At 40.2% G+C, this 21229-nt stretch overlaps 1 protein-coding gene across 1 annotated transcript; it reads right to left on the reverse strand.

The window, feature by feature from the left end:
* Positions 1–1916: 1916 nt before the first annotated feature.
* Positions 1917–5297, reverse strand: TSPYL1 (TSPY like 1). Its single transcript, XM_060616451.3, has one exon. The coding sequence runs from the start codon at positions 5191–5193 to the stop codon at positions 3856–3858; it is 1338 nt and encodes a 445-aa protein (XP_060472434.2). The 5' UTR covers positions 5194–5297; the 3' UTR covers positions 1917–3855.
* Between the last annotated feature and the right edge of the window lie 15932 nt (positions 5298–21229).

The following is a 21229-nucleotide window of genomic DNA, read 5'->3' on the forward strand; positions in this document are numbered from 1 at the left end:
GAAATCTCTTCCTGACCTGGTCTCAAAAAAATGACATTAACTATAAATCCTGAAAAAGTGAAGCCAAAAAGTAGACATTTTTTCCTAATGTGGCCTGACAGAAACTCTTCTGTAAGTCTTGAGAACCCCTGAGGTCAGAGGAAATGGATTAAAGTGGCCCTTCAGAGCTAAAACAAAGCACTTCAAGCAAACATGGAGAAAGTACTGCTCACAAATGAAATAGCTCCCATATATATAGTGAATGCATAAATATTGTTATCTGTCACATCCATAGTCTAGGACTTCAATTATATATTTAACACTGAGGGAGGGAAAGTTGGTCCTGAAGGGACAATCCTGATCATCTCTGACACCTTCTCTTTGCCACGTTAATCCTGAGTTTTCTTGTGCACATGACTGGTTTGAGTATGTGAATTTGCTGAAGAGGAAACATTCAAGAAAAGATACTCCCTCCTCAATGAGACTTAAGTTCCTCAATTGCAAGGACAACCTTCACTTTACTATCCCATATAGCCCTTAATGTAATAGCCAATACAAAATAATAATTGCTGCAAGATTGTACTGCAAGGCTACACTAATTTTCAAAAATAAAATATGCTTCAAGTGGTGAGCATTGAATTGACTTGGTACAATGCTATATTCAGATTTTTTTTTCTGTTGCCTGGCCAATTGTTAAAATTTAGAGCCTATGTTAACATACACAAAATGGTATAGCTGATGACTGAATTTTATTTTCTGAGCTTCATGTACATCTGTAAACCAAAAATACAAAACATTTTATTCTAGAAGAATATGAAGCTATAGGTCGTAAATGTTAAGGGTTTACTTTTTTTTTCTTTTTTGTTAAGGGACTACTTTATTCTTTATTAATTTTTTTTTTTTTTAAGTAGGCTTCACATCCAGCAGAGCATAATGCAGGGCTTGAACTCACAACCCTGAGATAAAGACCTGAGGTGAAATCAAGAGTCAGACACGTAACCATCTGAGCCACCCAGGCAACCCAAGGGGACTACTTTATTATTTTTTTTTTTTTAATGTTTATTTATTTTTGAAGGAGAGGGACAGAGCATGAGCGGGGGGAAGAGCAGAGAAAGAGGGAGACACAGAATCCAAAGCAGGCTCCGGGCCCTGAGCTGTCAGCACAGAGCCCAAAGCAGGGCTTGAACTCATGAACCATAAGATCATGACCTGAGCCAAAGTCAGATGCTTAACTAACTGAGCCACCTAGGCTCCCCTTCCCCCAATTTTTAACAATAAAGGGAATGACTTTATCTTCTTTTTGTTACCTTCTGAAGGCCTGACAGAATGCCTTGATAAATATTTGTGGAATTCACTGTTAACAAATTATGTGTTATTTTCTAGAACAGTAAGTCCCTGTAAGTACACCAAGTACTTGAAATATTTCATCTACTCTAAAGGGAACAGAAGAACTGTTAAGGCAGAAGAGTTATCAGGCCTTGAAAATTTTGACACAAATAGAAGGTGGGGAGGTTTGAAGAAAAGAATGAACAAGTTTTTACAGCTGAGAAAGTATGAGAAGGGTTTATCACTTATGACAGAAACTCTGTTTGCTTATTAAATGCACAAGCAAATAAAAAGAACCCGAATGACACGAGAATATCATTGACAGATATAGAAACGGAAGCTTTAAGGAAGTGAAGGGAGTGGTGGTGCTGCACAAGCTATATGGAAAAAAGTGACATCATGAGTAAGCACTTGCAATTGTGAACTAAAGCAAAACAACAGCAACAACCCTCCCAACCTTGCAAGGTACAGAGCAGTGTGCCCTAGTTTCTTACTTCTGGGATAATGTCTGTTGTATCCATTTTTAGAATTTTAATAATTCCATAATCTGTTATTATTTTGAACAATTTCTTCACTCGTTTATGGGCAGGGTGGAAAAAAAAGAAATCTAGCACAGTAACATGCTTTTATTTTACCACGATGCATATACAGAAAGACAAATATCCCAATGGTACATTTCCAGTTTGAAAGAGCAATCTCACAAGTATTTATGATATTTAGTAAAAGAGACACATCATTTACCAAGTTGTTACCAGGGTAAGTTACCAAGAAAGACAATCAAGTCAAACATTTTTTGTAGGTTATTTTTCCATGAAGACAACAATTTCCAGTCTTCAGAATCTGACAAAACCAAGTTACTCAAATTATATTTCTAAGAATACATTTTTAACAGAAACAAGAAGTTGAAACTCATATTCAGTTAAGTCTCTATATATTACAGGAAAATAAAATTGTTATTTTTCCAAATATTCCCAATTGAAAGCAAAAAGAAAGCCTGTACAGCTCAGTTTTCCCATTAAGCAGAAACAGAAAATGTTATTTTACTAAACACTAGTGAAAAAAAAACCATAGTACTAATCTTCCACGTAAACGAAAACAACAGAAAATGAAACAACAAAATGAAAAGAACAGAAAGCACCAAAGTTGCTTTGTTTCTTTAAAGTATTCTTCTCTAAGCAACACATTTAACACTCAATTCTCCCAAGGAAATCCTGAGAAAAAGTATTCCTCCTCCCATTACCACTGATAGAAAAAGAACCTTTTCCTTGAAGGCTCTGCCAAGCCAGTCTTAATCTTAGGCCCAATTTTTATCTTGCTCATTTTCACCTGTGGTCGTCTGCTGTTTCCCCCGCTTAGAGCACCCATCAAAAGCTCTAGTTCTTCCATGACTATGAACTAGATATCACTTCATTTCATCTAGATCCATCTCCTTTTAAACCCTCTAGGTGTCGCTGAAGGGAGTGGAGGATGGGGAAGAATGCAGAGGGAAATAAGAGCTCTAGCAGTCTTTTACAGGACAACCTGTCCCTGGAAATCATGAAGAGCTAAAGCTAAATTAAACCAGAAGGCCTACTTTTGAGCTATCATTTTTTTTTTTCTTTAAGAGACAAGAGGCAGACAGGGAGAAAGTGTACTACCACCCTGGCACTTAACCATGTTCAGGGCAAGGAGAAGAGGCACAAAGAGGTATACCTAGGTTTTGTGTGAATTTACTAGTTGAGGCTGAGAAAGCCTGGTACTTGGAATGGACACCATCCTTACTCTTGCCATAAGAATAAAGTCTTAACTTGTCACCTTAACTACTTGCCTGACAGTCGGGTTCTGGATCATGAAGGGAGAGGAGAGAGGGGGTGAGGAATCAAGGATGTCTTTTGGGAAAGGAATGGAAGGGTCTTGTGTGCTGGCAGGAAATCTGGGTCCATCACCAGCTCTAGGGATTCTTGTTTAAAAGAAACGAGACCACAGTGGGGCTGACAGTGATCTGCAAGGTATTCATCCAGTAGGTAGTAGCCCAAGGTGGGTGGGCATAGCCAGTAGTAAGCAGTAGGTGACTAGAGGTACAAGAAGAGCCACAGAGTCACATAAATCGGACCAACTGGCCCACTGCTGCTCTCTTGATATCATTAATGCCCCACGATTGTCTGCCTATACTGCAGAGCAAAATGGGTAGAATGGGCTCCTAGGCAAAGTTAGAATTCCAGGTGGAAAGAGTCAAAAAGCCCTAGGAACAAACAGGGTCCATGCAGTGCAGATAAAGGCAGTGCAATTTACAGCATCATTTGCTTGGCTTAGGAGTGATGTGAATCATGACCATGCAGCATGTGACAGTAATGCAGAATAGCATGAAGGCCATGTGGAAATGGAGGAGCAAGGTCTTGAAAGTCTCAATCTCGAGGTTGAGAAAACTGTCCAGAGGAAGAGGTTGTAAAAATGTCAGGGGGAAAAAAGAAAAAAAAAAAGAAGGTAGAAGGCATACCCATTTCTTGTTGTCCAAGCACAAGTCCAGCAAGGGGTAGTAGGGACCTTGTGCAGTAATTCCAAAGGCAGAGATTAACCAGACTGGAATCCAAAGGGCCTGGGGATCTCTACAGGCTCTCTTATTGGGCGACGTCTGGCTCTACGGACTCCTTCACGCAACAGGTAATACTGCAGTGGATTGGGCCACAAGTCCTCTTTGATAATTTCAGCAATCTTGTCAGACTCTGGAAGGCTATGGTCTGAAAACCAGGTGAAGAAATTGCAGACGACATCTTGGTTCCTGCGAATGAAGGACTGGGGTTCATGGCCCCGGCGCCATATGATTGGAGTGGAAAGAGACACCACTCGGCCAGAGGCTCTGACCTCATATTCTTTGACAATAAGCTTGTTTCTGAAGTAGGGGTTTCTTCGAAAGAAGAACTTGAACTTGCAGCCAGTTCTGGGGTGTCTGAGCTCCTTCACCTCCAAATTGGTTATGTATCTTAACATCTCGGCATCTTGACCCCTAATCATGGGGGACAACTGGGGGTGGTTCCGAAAGGCAGTCACCCAGAAGCCCGGGATATTCTGAATGATGTAGTTCCTCCTCTCCAGGTAGTGACGACGCATGCGCCCAAATTTCTGCTCCAGTTGTTGAAAGGCTCTGTCAGCCTGAGCATTCACAGTGTCCAGTTCCAGCTGGATGGCTTCCAGGGGGTTCATGCGAAGATCCATATTCAAGGGTCGGAGCCCCGCTTCCTCCTTCACCTCCTCTACCACTCTATTTTCCTCCATCATTTCTATTTCTTCCCCTACTTGCTTCTCTATCTCCATCTTCTGCTCCACCACCTCCTCCTCCTTCACTCCTTCCTTCTCCACCGTGTCCTCTTCCTTCACTCCCTTCTTCTCCACCGCTTCATCCACTGCTACCGAGAAAACGGTGCACTTTTCTGTCTCCACTTCACTGGCCTTCACCTCTTCCAACACCTCAGACCCCGACCTCTCTGCAACACAGGTTCCTGGGGGCTTCTCCCCACCTGGGCCGCCCCGCTCTCCACTCCGACAGCCATTTTTCAAGCTGTGGTCCGTTGCCACGGACACAGACCCAGCTTCCAGGCCTTCCGTTAGAGGCGGGGCCTCAGCCCGACCGGCTTCGGTCTCTACGAAACCTCGATCCCCACCGCCTCGGATCTGGGGAGTTTGGCCACAGCCCGCGGAGGCGTGGAAGGCTTCCTCTGGAAGCTGAGGCGGTGGGAGCGCGACAGTCTCCAAGCTTCCCTCACCCGGCTCCGCCATCACCTGTGACGCCTCGGTTGCCTCACGGAGCTTCAGACACTGGTGCGGGTCGGGGTCTCCTGGGGTACGGCCGAGAGTCGTGAGACTGCGGGTTTGCGGAAGAGGGGACGTCTCAGCTCCATCCTGGCCGCTCATGTTAGCAGCAGCCTGACCAACAACAGATTAACGGCTGTTTTGCTCACAGACAACGCCCCCTCCTAAGCCAGCGGCTCGCGCCACCCACCCTGAAGTCCCGCGAGAGCCTCTGCAAGGGTGACGTCAGGGCCGAGGATCTCGCCAGAACGCGAGAACTGGCTGCTTGCTCCGCCTCTGCTTGCGGTCCCAGCTTGTTGCCTTTAATTTTACTTGTATGGATTTAGGAGGGTGAAGCAGTAATTTGACTTATGTGCATAAATGTATTTCGGACTCAGAGACTGAAGGCAGTGAGGGCACTCCAGGCATCTGGAAACTGCCTGCAGCATGTAAGCTGGGGTACTGGTAGCGATCACAGCACTACACTGTTGTCTGAAAACATGACGTTTTACCGCGTCTGCAGATGTATTTTTTAGACAGGAAGATAGATCTCTTCACTGTTACCCCATAGTGGGCAGAAACAAAAATCTTTTTATTTTTAAACTGAGATGAATAGCAATTTGTTTCTCTTTTCTCCAGTAGAAATGACATGAAAGTATCAACTCCAACCTCTAACATTAGTGGGAGAAAACTACTCAGCGTTTTACCACCAAAGTGATGCATAGTATTCCTTGGTAGTTCTAAATTTATAATATGCATCAAAGAAGAGTCTGTGATACATAATGTCTGCAGGAATTAAGCCAGGGTCAGTTAGCTGTCTCTTGCTCCATGACCCCTCACTGCAGAAAATTAGAAAAGCTGTTTTCAGCCCCATAAACTATTAATCTGTTAACGAATTTAGTTCCGCAAAAGGCCCTAATGAAGTATGTATTCATGGCAGTCAGTTCATAGACTTGATTTAAGAGGGATGTCAGTGTCTCTAGTTTTTAGTTTGTTGACTTGTGAGGAAAATGTGTTAGAGAGCTACAAGGCTTCAGAGAAATACCAGTGGGGGACTACCCACCAACATTTTTATAAAGAAAAGCTCATTAAAATGGATAATCAAGATGGTCTTGAAGTAGAAAACAAACTTGCAGAATGCCTGTGTGCAGTTAGTTGACTCAAGGTGTAAAGAAGGCAAACATTTTTTCCTTGTTGCTTTGCCTAATAATAGCCCCCAAAGATGTTCACTTCCTAATCTTCAGAACCTATGGATATGTTATCTTATGTGGCAAAAAGGACTTTGCAGATATGATTAGGTTGAGGATCTGCAGATGGGATGATTACACTGAATTATCCAGGTGGGTGCCATGGAATTACAAGAGTCCTCATAAAAAGGAGTTAGGAGTATCAGTCTGAGAATATGTGACAATCAAATCAGAAGTGAGAAAAAAAGAAAGAGATGTGAAGATGCTCTGCTGCTGGCTTTGAAGATGGCAGAAGGAACCAGGATCCAAGGAATAAAGGCAGCGTCCAGAAGCTGGAAAGGTAAGGAAATAGATTCTCCTGTAGAGCCTTCAGAGGAATGCAGCACTGCCAATATCTTGATGATGTCTCACCTCCAGAACTATGCAAAAATTAATTTGTGTGGTTTTCAGCTATTAAGTCTGTGGTAATTTGTTACTAAAGCAATATGAAATGAATACTCCTTGGATTGAGGTTTGGTTGCATCTCTGTGTGTGTCCTGTTTTTCCTAGCAGCAGCTCCTTCAACCTTGCCCATCGCTTCCTCTGAGGTCCTGCCTCCTGCCCAACAGCTGTGATGTATCATATCCTGAGCCTCTTTTTGGTTATTGAGACCAGAATTAGGCAACACCCAGAAAGAAAACTAAAGCTAAAACCTACCACAAAAAGGTATTTGAGAAGACTGTGAACTCCAAGGACAGTCAGAGTTTTGTTTACTACTGTTTACCTAGTGCCTAGCACACTGCCTTGCACAGTGTTACACTACTAGAATGTTGAATAGAGGAACCAATGGACAGAATACAGTTTCTCCAGCCTAAGTGGAAATTTTTTTTTTAATGTTCATCTATTTATTTTTGTGAGAGAGTGAGTGCACGAGCGGGGGAGAGGGACAAAGAGACAGAGAGAGAACCCTAAGCAGGCTCCACGTTGTCCACGAAGAGCCCTACATGGGGCTCCATTTCACTACTGTGAGATCATAACCTGAGCTGAAATCAAAAGTCAAGATGCTTAACCGACTGAGCCACGCTGGCACCCCCTAAAGTGAAAACTTATACTAAGTGAAAACTTCTATTTTTAAGCAGAAGACTATTGCCAGGCTTTCACCAGTACTAGATGTGCTTTATTTGTCAAAGGCACTATTATGATTTCTGCAAGTGTATTTAATTAGTGCTCTGATAATGTTAGGAAAGCCTCCAATCAGAGATGGTGCATGTAATGTAATAAGGATTCTAGTGAGCGTAATTTCTCCAGATAGTGTTGAGACACTGTGGAGGAACCTTTCCTTCTCTTACTGTTAGTACATCTGGAAAAGCCATAGTATGGGATATTTGATTGAAAATATACAGAAAATGAGGAAAAACTTAAATTTCTTTTACTTGTCTGAAAGTCACAGTACAGAAATGATTGTGATGATCATTATAGAAGATGGAGAGTCCAGGTTATGATCACTTTTGAATAAGAGAAGGTCTAGCGAGAAACAAGGATTAAGAGGGAAAAGCAGATTTATGTATTTTGTGCCACTTTTGTTTTTTAGAAAGAATCTTTACACAGAAGAAGGAACTCTTTATGATTTCAGTCTGCATCAAGCCTCGTGTGCTTGATGCTTACTATTTGCTACAGAAAATTGTACTTAATATATTAATAATATTACTTGTGGCTATTGTGGAAGTTTTTCCTTATCTTTTTGAATCTACAGTCTCAAAAAGACTATGTATCTCTTTTACATGACAGAGTTATCTTGCTAACTGAAATATTCTCTTTTTAGGCAGATACTGTTCATTCTCTAAGACCCCATCACAAACCTATCTTGCTTTAGAATGTGCCAGGCATTTTACGTGCATTAAATTGTCAAATTTTATAAAAGAGGAAACAATAACTCTGAGAGGTTAACTAACTTAACCAAGGTCGTGCATAAAAACTGCTACATTTCCCCTCCCTTCTCCTGAGGGCAACTTTCCTGTACATGGACTCATTAATCTTCCTGCTCTGAATTCCTACAAATGTTTTATGAGCTGTGTGAGTTCTCCTTGATTGCCCTGGCTTCACATTTCTTCCATTGTAAGAAATATATTTTCACATTTCTGTAATCAGAATGGGTCATAAGCACTGTGAGCCAGGTGTCATTCATGACATGTTAACTGTCATTGCCTGAGCACGTGAGAACTTGGTTGTTGTTACTGATTTCATTTTGGACAACTTTCAAAACCATCTGAAGAAGGGTTACAGCCACTGGTTGTTGTTTGAAAACTTTCCATCAGTATCTTTGGAAGGCTCAAAAAAGTGCCAACATCAAAACCTAATAACTGGTGTCTGTGGCTTTAAAGAAAATCCTAGATACAAGAGTTGAGCACTCCTTTAAGAAATGTAGCATCATCAACATAGTTGAGAGAAGAGAGAATAATATTGTTTGGAAAAACACGGATACTGACAATTCTGAGTCAAAAACTGTTGCAGAAAGCTTTCTGAATATGAAGACATTTTAGAAATATCTGAACAATTTATTTTGTTTTTGTTTTTTCTTTTATATATATATCCAAGTGTGATGTTTGATTATGTCTAAATAAGTCTAAAAGAGCTTTTAGGTGCTCCTGGCTGGCTCAGTTGGTAGAGCAACTGAGTCTTGATCTCAGGGTCATGACTTCAAGCCCCACATTGGGTGTGGAGATCACTTAAATAAATAAAACTTAAAAAAAAAGAGCTTTTTAAAGATAAAGTAAAAATTATGTATAACTGCATTGTGTCATAATTTTAGCAGCAGTAGTTTTTTTTCTGTCTTTTCTTCATGAAATTTAAGTAATACTGTGTTTTATAATTTATAATGTCTTGAGTTAGATGAAATGCCATAGTTTACTTCCTGGAAAATCCATTGCACAGTAAAATAGTGCAAACATAGTTTGTTTTTGCATGTAAAATGATGTTAAACTGAAAGCTTACATAAGTAAATATAGGTTTCCCTCTCTGAATTGGGACAATTTTTTTATTGTTGAGGACTGTAGGTATATAGCATTCCTGACCCTACCTAATGGAAGTCCATAACATTCTTTTTAAAAACCAAAATCCACCTGCACAGATTTCTAAGGCATGCCAAAGGAAGGTACATCTACTTAGAATCTGTTACTTAGTGGTTATGGAATTACCATTGATTTTTCACTAGAGGGAGCAACTGGTCTTTAAGAAAATGACATGTCTTTGGAATTTTCTTTCACTATAAATGAAATACTCTTGTAATTTAAATTGAATTGAAATTTTTACTCCTATTAAGCTGTAATTGTGGCAAAGTAGTTTTCTCATATGGGGCTTAGATTTGTTATGATGGCTTCCAATAATCAAATCAAGCCTAAATGACCCCGCCTACTCCCAACAAGGTCTCTACCTCTGTAGACTAGAGTCATGGACCTGGTTTCAAGTTCCAGCTAGGCCACTCACTAGCTGTTTAACCCAGACAAGTCGCTTCTACTCTCTGAGCCAGTTTCCTCATATGTTAGAGACAATAATGCACACTATACCAGCCTCTTATGAAGATGAAATAAGATATGTGTAAAATGTTTAGCACTGTTAGCTGTCAATGAATAAAAGCTGATAGTATTATTTGTAATGTTTTATACTAAAACTTACATATATGAAAATTAAACTATTGTGCAAGTTACAGTCAGGCACTAAATTCATTTATAAAGCAGTTGTGTTTAGGATTCAGACAAGAAAGACATCCGTGTGTATTAGAGTGGTCAATAAAAGCTTCATCCAGGAAACGACACTTGTTTTGTGTCCTACTATATGTAATAATGGAACAACATGAAAAAGAAGTCGGGATGAGGGTATAGTGATCACACTTGTTTACTGTTCCAGCTATTTCAACATACATTCTAGACCTGCACTGTCCATTACAGCCACATATGGCTATTTGAATTTAAATTAATTAAAATTAAAAATTCAGTTCATCAGTCTGATGAACTAACCACATTGTAAGAGCTCAGTAGCAACATCTGGCTAGTAGCCACTCTATTGGACCATGCATGGCAGAAAGTTCTATTAGACAACACTAACATATGAGACATACAGAATCTTGGAGGCTTGTTAGAACTAAAATGCCATACCACAGAGATTGCAGGCCTATATTTTATAAAGGTCTTAAGGGTAAAAGAAAATCGATTATTAAAATTCATGTATTCAGTTAGCATTTTTTGGAGCAAAAATTGTGTGCATTTATAATGGGAGTTAGTATTTTCACTAGAAGTATTTATCTGCTGGCTCATGTGATATCAAAAAGACAATCTAAATATTATGTTACTTCACTATAAAACTTATTGATTAAAATTATTTACAAAAGTGAGCCATTACTTCAGAGAGAAGAATGAAGCTAAATCAAATGCAGGAAGCATTAGTTAAGTAACTTGTGTAATTAGGTTAGTCATTTAAAACAATTTTTTTTTTTAACGTTTATTTTTGAGAGACAGAGAGAGACAGATCATGAGCAGGGGAGGGGAGAGAGAGACACACAGAATCCAAAGCAGGCTCCAGGTTCTGTGCTGTCTGAGCTGTCAGCACAGAGCCTGACACAGGGCTTGAACCCACGACCATGAGATCATGATCTGAGCCAAAGTCTGACGCTTAACCAACTGAGCCATCCAGGCACCCCTATGTTAGTCATTTAAATAACCAATAAAATGTATGCTTGGTGGGACAAACCCCTACTGTACTTTTAGTAAAGTGAAAAAATTTATAAATGAAAATAACAAATGTGAAACAATTAATGAAAATAATTTCATAGACTTTTACATCACTGTGAGTCATAGTGATTGTTTAGTACAATACCAAAAGTGGACAATCAAGCCATTTAATGTCCATTTAATTTTATATTTGGAAGCATCTCAAAATCCTAAGGTTAAGAAATCTCATCCAAGGGAAAATATTTCTGTGCATTTTATAGATAGTATGAAGTTTAGATAAATAGTTAAATCCTTTAAATATTGTTCCCATGAATTTGTGTTGCCCTATTCATTAGAACTCTGGAGTTCATATGTAATCTTACAAAAATATTAGTAATTTTGTTTTTGGTACAGTCCCAAGGTCAAAAACATTTTTACAATAGTCAGACTCTCATGATAAAAACAAAAACAAAAACCAGCCCTCTTGTTTTAAAACAGGTTTCATCTAAGTCATATACCACTTTCCACATAAAAATTAATTCAATGTGAAAAATTCATATTATAGTATCTAACTTGATATTTGATTGTTATAACACTTCATCTGTTAGGCTGAGAACTCTGATTTGTGACTTCCTTGGCTCTAATACTATATTACAATTTCCTTTGGTTTGGAAGCAAGCTATTCTATGCATGTCTGTTTTTAAAATGTGAAAAGTTGATTTGGAAAGAGACCATGATTCATTCATTTGGCCATTAATAGAAATTTTCTCATCCCCTCTATGACATAGGTAGAATTCACCTTATTATACAGATGAGGGAATCTCAGAGAGGTCAAGTGACTTGCTGAAAGTTACATAGCTAGTAATTAATGGAGTGTGGATATAAACCCAATTTGCCTAACTTCAAAGCTCTCTCTACTATGCCATGTTGCCTTTTGATTTCTTGAAATCTTTGACAGTAACCAGGGAACTCAAGGACTCCTGATAACTTCTTTTTCCAGGGTTTGTGTATTCAGTAGCACCCAGAGGATTCTTATGCAACGTTGGCTACATTGATTGAATGATTCCACATTGAAGGCTAACTTATACAGCCGTGGGAACTTCAGTATATTAATCTAAACAGAACTTATGGCTTTTAGGAGACAAGTGCCCTCAGTGGAAGCATTTATTAAATGTGAGACAGATTTAAGAAAAAATACCTCCTACTACCGCTAATATTTCTAACTTAACAGCATTTCCAGATTCTTACACTTGGGGTTCAGAGATTTCAGTTGCTGATGAATGAACTCAAGGATAAAAGAGCTCTAGCCAATAAATATTTCACTAGATTTTACTGTTCTATACTCAGGAGGAAATTTTGAAAATAAAAAGTTTGTTATCATGAAATACATTAAGTCCAATTTGGAAATATTTGTTTCTAACTCATCCTAAGAAGAGAGAGGAAATCTGCATCCTTCCCATTTAACATATCATCTACCCATATTGGAAACTTCCCTGATTTAAAAAACAGAAGGATCATCTTAACTGCTTACTTCTCTCCGGAAGAGAGAAAATTTTCACAGTTCAACCCCAGTGAAATTGCTGATTAAATGCTGATGAAACACCCTGAGCAAAGACCCAGATGGCAAGCAGGAGCCCAGACAGCTTGAGGAATGGCTAAAAGAACAATTAGTGGGCGGTGATGGTTAGATAAAATCGAATCTGATGTCTAAGGGCCTTATGTGTGTGAAAGAGTTATTATTTTAGGTGTTTAATATGTAATTATATATGCATTTTAAAATCCTATATTAGAGGATATTGGAGGTATTAAAATGGGACTGACATGGATGTGTCAGAAAATGACATTAATTGATTGCAATATGAAAAATGGCTTGAAGGTTGTATGAATAAAGACTAGGAAATTAGTTTTGAGTGTTGTAATAATTCAAGCAAAGGTTGATGAAAGTATCTTTAGAAATGTGGTATTGACAGGGGCGCCTGGGTGGCGCAGTCGGTTAAGCGTCCGACTTCAGCCAGGTCACGATCTCGCGGTCCGTGAGTTCGAGCCCCGCGTCAGGCTCTGGGCTGATGGCTCGGAGCCTGGAGCCTGTTTCCGATTCTGTGTCTCCCTCTCTCTCTGCCCCTCCCCCGTTCATGCTCTGTCTCTCTCTGTCCCAAAAATAAATAAAAAATGTTGAAAAAAAAAAAAAAAAAAAAAGAAATGTGGTATTGACAGAACAGAATGTTTCAGAGAAGTATTTATTGAAATACTAGTTATGAATATTGGAGAAGAGTTGAGGAAGATTGATTTGTTTCAGTCTGGACAACAGGGATGGGTGGAAATGTGAGTGAGCTATGGAATATAGGAAAAAGATCAGGTTACAGTCTGGTTATTATGGGAGGGAAGAGATCATAAGTTCAATTATAGGCAAGGAGAGTTTCTTTTTGTTTTTCCTTAAATTTTTTTTTTTTTTTTTTTTTTTTTTTTAAGAGAGGGAGAAAGAGAACAATGAGCAGGGGAGAGAGGCAGAGGTAGAAAGAGAGAGAGAGAATCTTAAGCAGACTTCACCCTCAGCATGGAGCCTGACACAGGGCTCCATGATGACCCTCGGATCAAGAGTCAGATGCTCAACCTACTGAGCCACCCAGGCGTCCCAAGGAGAGTTTCATTGTGAATCTGGGGCAGCCCATTAGAAATACTGGAAAATAAATTTGGGCCTTTGTAGATCAGGAGAAGAGTAGGGTTGTTCTGTAAAAGATATATGCAAATAACCTCCAAAGGCCAAAGGAACCAGCAGACCAAAGAAAAAGGCTGACAGTCCAGCTTGACAGGATGTGGTTTGTTAAAGGGACATATGGATAGAAGCATGTCTTGGGCTGCTACAAGACGAGAAGATCTCCACAATCCCACCTCCCTTGAGACCTGCTTTTATAGCCCTGGAGTCTGGGAGTACAGATTGAGGGACTACTCAAGAGGAGAACAGTTTAGAATAGTCATATCTCCAGGGCAGATCAGGAATGTTCTGCTGTGACAGTATAATTAAGGGTGTGACCGAACAAAAGAAGGGAGAGGGGAGTGTGCTCAAGAAGGTTTCCAGTAACAGAAAGGTCATCATGGCAAATTTGTCCACAATGGCATTAGTCTTATTGACACAAGGGTCTACAGATAGATTTGGAAGTCATTAAGGTGTAGGTGATAGTTGAAGCTATCATAGTGGATGAGTACCCAGAAAGACAGAAGAGAAGAAAGGAGACCCAAGAGTAGAAATCTGTGGAACACTGACATGAGAGAGACAGGTGAAGTGGGACAAACAGAGGAATTGAAAAGTAGCCATTAGTGATAGTGATTAGGGAAAGAGTTAACAGTAGGCAGGGATAGGTAAAGGACCTTTGGGGAGGCTGATTGTGCCTATGATGGCTCCACCTGGCCACCCCCTAGGCTTCAATTCAAGGCTCATGAAGAGGCCCTTGGCCATCCTACTCCTTGAGGAGTCCACCCAACACCCCCCCTCCCCCCACAGCTGCAAATGCAGGTGTGAAGCTATTGCTGCAGATGGGTTTTGGAAAAAAAAGGGTAAACCCATTCCAGAACCTGCCCATTCTAGGCGCCATAAATAGAGTCTCATAAACTATTATTCAGTTCCTGATAAGTTCCCAGTAGAAGGTCAGGAACAGAAATCCTTGGTGGCAACCCAGTTGGGACCCCTCTCACTCTGGGGAGCTTTGTACTTTCACTCAATAAACTCTGTCACTTTGCTCACTCTCTGCTGTCCCTGAGATTTCATTCTTCGACTCTGTGAAGCAAGGACCAGCGTCTCTCCCACCCACCTGTAACAACAGAAGAACCAGAAGAGTGTTGTCCCAGAAGGCAAGGGAGGAATGGACTTCAGGACCCTAGGGTTCAGGGGATGCAGCCGTGTCAAGTGAGACAAAGACTGGGAAGAAAAGTTCCTGAATTGGGTAGCTGTGTGGGCATGGTGTCTTTAGTGAGAGCAGTTTCAGAAGAGTAGAAGGAGAGATGGTTCCAGAGTTGAAGAATGAATGAGAAATGAAGAAAGTATAAATAGCATAAGCAAGTTCTTTCATAATTGGCAGTTCAGAAAGGGAGACTGACTAGGGGATATATTCAGGGAGATGTTGAGTTGAAGGAAGAAAGTTTGTAAGGAGAAGTGGGGTTGAAGGAAGTCCCCTATTTACTGGGATAAATATGTGTGCCCAGCAAAACTGGTCTCCAGGGTATTGGAGATGGGAAAGAGGAAGAAGGCTTTAACTTTTTGTTGACTACAATTTTAGAGAGCTGTTTACATTAAAATGAATTTTACACTTTAAGAAAAATTTTTTTAGGGGTGCCTGGGTGGCTCAGTCAGTTAAGCTTCTAACTTCAGGTCAGGTTATGATCTCGCAGTTCACAAGTTCGAGGCCTGTGTGGGGCTCTGTGCTGACAGCTCAGAGCCTAGAGCCTGCTTCAGATTCTGTGTCTCCCTCTTTCTCTGCCCCTCCCCCGCTTGTGCTCCACCTGTCTCTTTAAAAAAATATTTCTTTTTAAGTTTATTAATTTAGTTTGAGAGACAGAACAGGAGCAAGGGAGGGGCAGAGAGAGAGAGAGAGAGAGAGACCCACGAGCCATGAGATCATGATCTGAGCCAAGATCTAGAGTTGGACACTCACCAACTGAGCCACCCAGACGCCCCTGACTTTTACACTTTGAATTTAAAATATTTTTTTAAACAAACATTAAAGAAAACCCTCTCATATAATGATGAAACAATTGGACTTTACTTGGTCAAATACAGAGTTTAGTATTCACTCAAAAGAAGAAAACAATACAAACTAACACATTTGCTTTGAAAAATTTTGGATTGGTATTCAAAAGTTGAAGCAAAAACATTTGCTCAAAATGTGATATTGAGTTCAAGGTGATTAAGACTTTTTTTTTTTTTCCCCTGAAGTCTCTGTGGTAAGCCCAATATTAGGTTAGAGAATTATTTAAAACAGCTGAAACGCAATCAAACTTAATTTATTGAGGTGAAGTTCTGTATTGTGGAGTATTGCTTTAAAAATTGAGCTTCTAGCTCAATTGACCTTGGGGATTTATTTCTATTTCTGTTATGAAAGTATATTTTTAAAATCTGTGTTAGTCAGTGTTCTTCAGGGAAGCAATAGGAGGTAGATATAGATGTAGATATACATATGGAGATTTATTTTGATGAATTGCTTCATGTGATTATGGAAGCTGAGAAGTCCCATGATCTACTCTATCTACAAACTAGAGACTTGGGAAAGCCAGTGGTGTACTTTAGTCTGAATCTGAAGGCCTGAGACCCACGGAGCAGATAGTGTAAATCCCAGTCCCCAAGCTGGAGAAAATGTGAGATGTCCCAGTTCATTCAGTGAGGCAGGAAAAAGGGGTGAATTCCTTCTTTCTCTGCTGATTGTGGATTGGATAAGGCCTACCTACCTGGGGGAGGCAATCTATTGAGTTCATCATTCAAATGCTAATCTCTTCTGGAAACACCCGTCCCAGACATACCCAGAATGTTTAATCTGGACACCAGAGTCAAGTTGACACTTAAAATTAAAGGTCATAAGGGGCGCCTGGGTGGCTCAGTCAGTTGAACATCTGACTTCAGCTCAGCTCATGATCTCATGGTTCACGAGTTTGAGCCCTGCATCACGCTCTGTGTGGACACCTTGGTGCCTGGAGCCTACTTCAGATTCTGTGTCTCCCTCTTTCTCTGTCCTCCCCTACTCACGCTCTGTCTCTCTCTCTCAAAAATAAACACTAAAAAAAATTTAAAGGTCATAATATGCAAGTTAGTATTAGTGAATAGTTAATAAATATACTTTTTATAAAAAGTTATTTTATATGTAAGGCTTAGATGCAGGGTTGCTGGAATTAGTAAAAACAGCTAGCTTTTATGTTAAAAATAGTTTACTTATTAGAATTTCATTGGAGATAACATGCTTTTAAAATAGAAAGGATCCTATATTCATATATTTAAGTAATTTTGGGGTCTAGATGTATGTATAGAAGAGTCAAGGAAAATGGGAAAGCCCTATTAGGGAACTTAGAAAGCTTGAGGGTACAATGACTCTTGAAAGGGAGAGTAGATGAGAGGAATTTGTAAAAAGAGTTAAGTCTGAGAAAAGCCCTGCAAGATGATACCTGAGTCCTGGGGTCAAAGATGTCACATAAAATGACACATAAGGTGTCAGAACCTCAGTCCAGTCTCTTCATCTAGCCGCTGTCCCATCTTGACTCCAGAAGGGAGAACAGAGGGAAAAAGAGGAGACATGGACATAACAAGTGTCTCCTCCAATCCCTCCCCCCCCATCTCCATTACCAATTATCACTGCAGAGCAAAATAACATGCAGAACATACCCTCTTAGAACCCTGAGGTATGTTGAAATGAGTAGAATATTCATCAACCACTGAGAGGGCATTACCTGTATTGAGTATGGTAAGAGTTGAGGATTCCAGGATAGATGCCATTCTTGCCTTCAGAGATTGCCCAGCAGGATGGATGATGATTTGGACATAAATCATTACACTGCAGCTTGAAAATAGGAATGTTAGGCATATTTTACCAAGTATAATCTGAACACTGAGCATAGGAATAAAGACCCAGCAAGTGTCTGAGTTTGGAAAGAGCTTCTTAAAAGAAGGAGACTTGAGCTGGGAAGAAAGGTGTGAGTGTAGAGGATGTGGGCAAGATGGGAGACAGGCTGGGGAACAACCCAGGCAAAGGCAGACAGGAAGGAGGAAGCCTGCCTGTGTAACAAGTGTAGACAAAATGGGGTAGCTGGTGGGGAGCAGGGGGAAGGGAACGGAAGGAAGAAGGCTGGAATGTGGGTTGGGCTGTATTTGAAGGACTTTGAGACTGTAGAGTATTGTGTTCTGTTATCAGTGTCCTATTGAACTCTGATGGTGTGCATTTATTTTTTTCTATTTTTAAAGTTTGCCGACTTCATTCCAAGTTATTAATTGGGTCTTTATAAGATGAGATGTGATACAATATCTAAATTAGTCAACAATAGGACAGAAAAGCAGGAACCACAATATAGCAAATAAAAAATAACAGCCTTAATTTAAAGATTTAGATAAAGTAGAGCTGTCTAGGTTTTCAGAGAGCAATGATTTACTTCCTGGAAGTTGGTTAATGTGGTTTTTGATACTGTTAGTTTTAGCTATTGTTTAACACAATGGCTAAGTCCTGGAAGAGAATAATTTTAATCCAAAAGCTATAAATACATTTACTTAAGGGGAAAAAGAAAATTGCAAGTTGTCATTTTATTTCCATTCTAAAAATAGCTGGAACATTATCCTTTGAAACCTCGTTGAAAGTAGAACTTCCTTAATTGGGACGCCACTGATGAAAAAATTTTTCATAATCTCATGAATTTTGCTTTTGCTTAGCAAACCATTTCTTCATGGCTGTTGTAAACCAATAATAAACATGGTGTATTGAAGTTACATTTACAGTATTCAAGACAGATAAGCTTTTCCATTCAATCTCATCCATCTTGGAAACTTTTTTTTTTTTTTTTTTTAGTAAAAAATATTTCTGAAATTCCTAGGTACTGGGAATATAGCTTTGAACAAGACATACACATCACTGCCCTTTAGGAGTTTACATTCTAGTGTTCAGAGAGAGAGAATAAATTTGAAAACATATAAAACGATATTTTGAGGGACCAATAATTGCTCTAAGAAAGTCATTGTAAAGAATGATGGGGCCTAAGGTAATAAATAAGAAAGGGCCTTTGTGTGGAGGTGATATTTGAGTTACACCTGAATTGTGGGAAGGTGATCCACTGGGAAAAGCATTGTAAACAGAGGAACCAAAGAGCAAAGACTGAGACAAGTCTCATCAACAAAAAGAAGAGTAGATAGCTGAGTAGTGAACAAGCTTTACTTAGGAGGTAAGATCAGAGAGATGGGGGAGTCAGACCATGTGAGGCTTTGGAGGCTATGGGGAAGCTAGATTCTAGCTGGTCTGAGTTTTTGCTAGGGTGGGGGTGACATAATTGGATTTATGCTTTGGAAAAGGCATTTGGGCTATTTTGTAGGGGTTTGGGTGGGGAGGAAGAGTGGAGGCAAGGAAACCAATGAGGAAGCTGCTGCAGTGGTGGCTTGGACTAGGGTTGTCACTGCAGAAATTGTGAGAAGTGGTAAGACTCAGGAAATGATTTGAATAGATGAATTAGAACTGTTTGGGCTCTGCCCATATCCCCTTGGCATTCACTGCTTCAGTTCATGCTGAAGGTTTTCTACTTCCTGGCTAGAATGCTAGGGAGCTGGAGGATAAGCATCCCAACTTCCTCACCTTTGCAGTGGAGAACAACCCTGATGTATGTCCTACACCATCTTCTCAAAGGCCCCAGTTGGATCTGTCCATTATCAGTAACCTTTTCCATTATCAGCAATCCAGCTGTCCTTATCAGTAACCTGCTCATCATCATCCACTATCTTCCTCCCTTCCTTCTCTTTCCCGGTCCCTACAAATACCTCTTGGAATCACCCCCTAAATAAAGTGCACTCCAATCCCTGTCCCAGGGTCAGTTTCTCTGGGAACTCAATTTAAGACAATAATTTTGGTAGAGGCATCTGGGTAGCTCAGTCGGGTAAGCCGCCAACTTTGGCTCAGATCACAATCTCATGGTTTGTGAGTTTGAGCCCCCTGTCAGCTCTATACTGACAGCTCGGAGCCTGCTTCAGATTCTGTGTCTCCCTTTCTCTCTGCCACTCCCCATGCGTGCCCTGTGTCTGTCTGTCTCTCTCTCAAAAATAGAGAAAACATTAAAAAAAAGTTCGAAGACACTAATTTTAGTGAATTATAAATAATTAATTACTGTGAGCCATAGGACCTTTAATAGGTAATATTTTTAGGATTTTTTTTGTTTTGTTACATATACAGCAAGACTGCATTTCCACCTCAAGTGTGTTTTCCCATCTACTTTCAAAGTCCTACTTGTGAATCTTCTTAGAGTAAATTATCTGGACCATCTTCAGCAAATGTATCTTTTTATCAAACTACAGCTGGGTTGTAGGCATAGAAGAGCACCTGGCTCCAGCGGTCCCAAACAGACCAGGTTTGGCCACTCACTGCTGACACAATCCAAAGGCAGAGAAACAAGTGGTGGTGACACAAGAAAGGAATTTGTTTCAGTGAGGCCAATGGACTAGCCTCTCAAAGACTGTCTTCAAAATGCCAAAAGTTTCCAATGTAAAATTCCAAGTTTACATAAGGGAAATGGGACAAAGATTGGTGGGTACATTCAGGTGGGCAGTAAAAATCAGGGCATCGTTGTCTTGGACGGGGTCTTGCTGGCTCAGGGAAGTCCCTGTTGGTTGAGGGGATAGTTTCAATTCCCACTGGGGATTCTTTGCCTGCAGGGTCTTTTGCTTGAGTGAAATATAAACTGGAAAGAAGAACTTAATCAATTAGAAAGAACATATTGAGGTCAAAGTGGTAGTTGAAGTCCTCTTTCAAAACCAGGGAAAAGTTAACCTGGAGGAAGAGGCAGAGTTTCTTTGCCATCTCTGTGCCTCATAAAGCACATGTGCCTCCCACGACGATGGAGCCCTCTAGAATTTAGTTGTCATCTATGATTACCAGACTTTTAATATAAAATTCTCACTAAACTATTGTAATAGGGACTTGGGTTAAATGTGCAGATGTGGTGATTAACCATCCTGGTTTGCCTGACTCAGAGGGGTTTTCCTGGCTTGGGAAATTCAGCTTTAAAACTGGTCAGTAACCTGGGACTGACAGTTTTTTGGTGGTTTGTTGTTTTTGTTTGTTTATTTGTTTTTAATGTTTATTTATTGTTGAGAAAAGGAGAGAGAGCACACAAGCAGGGGAGGGGCAGAGAGAGAGGAGGGCAGAGGATCCAAAGCAGGCTCTGTGCTGACCACAGAGCGCTCCACGTGGGGCTTGAATTCTTGAACCATGAGATCATGACCTGAGCCGAAGTTGTATGCTTAACCAACTGAGCCAGGCAGATGCCCTTGGGACTGACAGATTTTAACACTGAATTATTGGTCACTTTAAAGTGACTGGATTTTTGGTCACTTTATCAGAGTTTGGGCCCTGGAGTAAAAAATATTTGAGTTCTCGTTTCTGATCTGCCACTTACTGGCTTGGTAATAATCATGAGTAAATCACTTAATCTTTCTATTCCTTCATTCCTTATCTATAGAGTAACACTAGTACCAAAATCATAAATCTGTTACAAGGATTAAATGAGATTATATGTGATAGGCAGAATAATGGCATCCCAAAGATATCCACATACTAATCTTTGGAA

This window comes from Panthera onca, chromosome B2, assembly GCF_046562875.1.
Source record: "Panthera onca isolate mPanOnc1 chromosome B2, mPanOnc1 haplotype 2, whole genome shotgun sequence".
NCBI lineage: Eukaryota > Metazoa > Chordata > Mammalia > Carnivora > Felidae > Panthera > Panthera onca.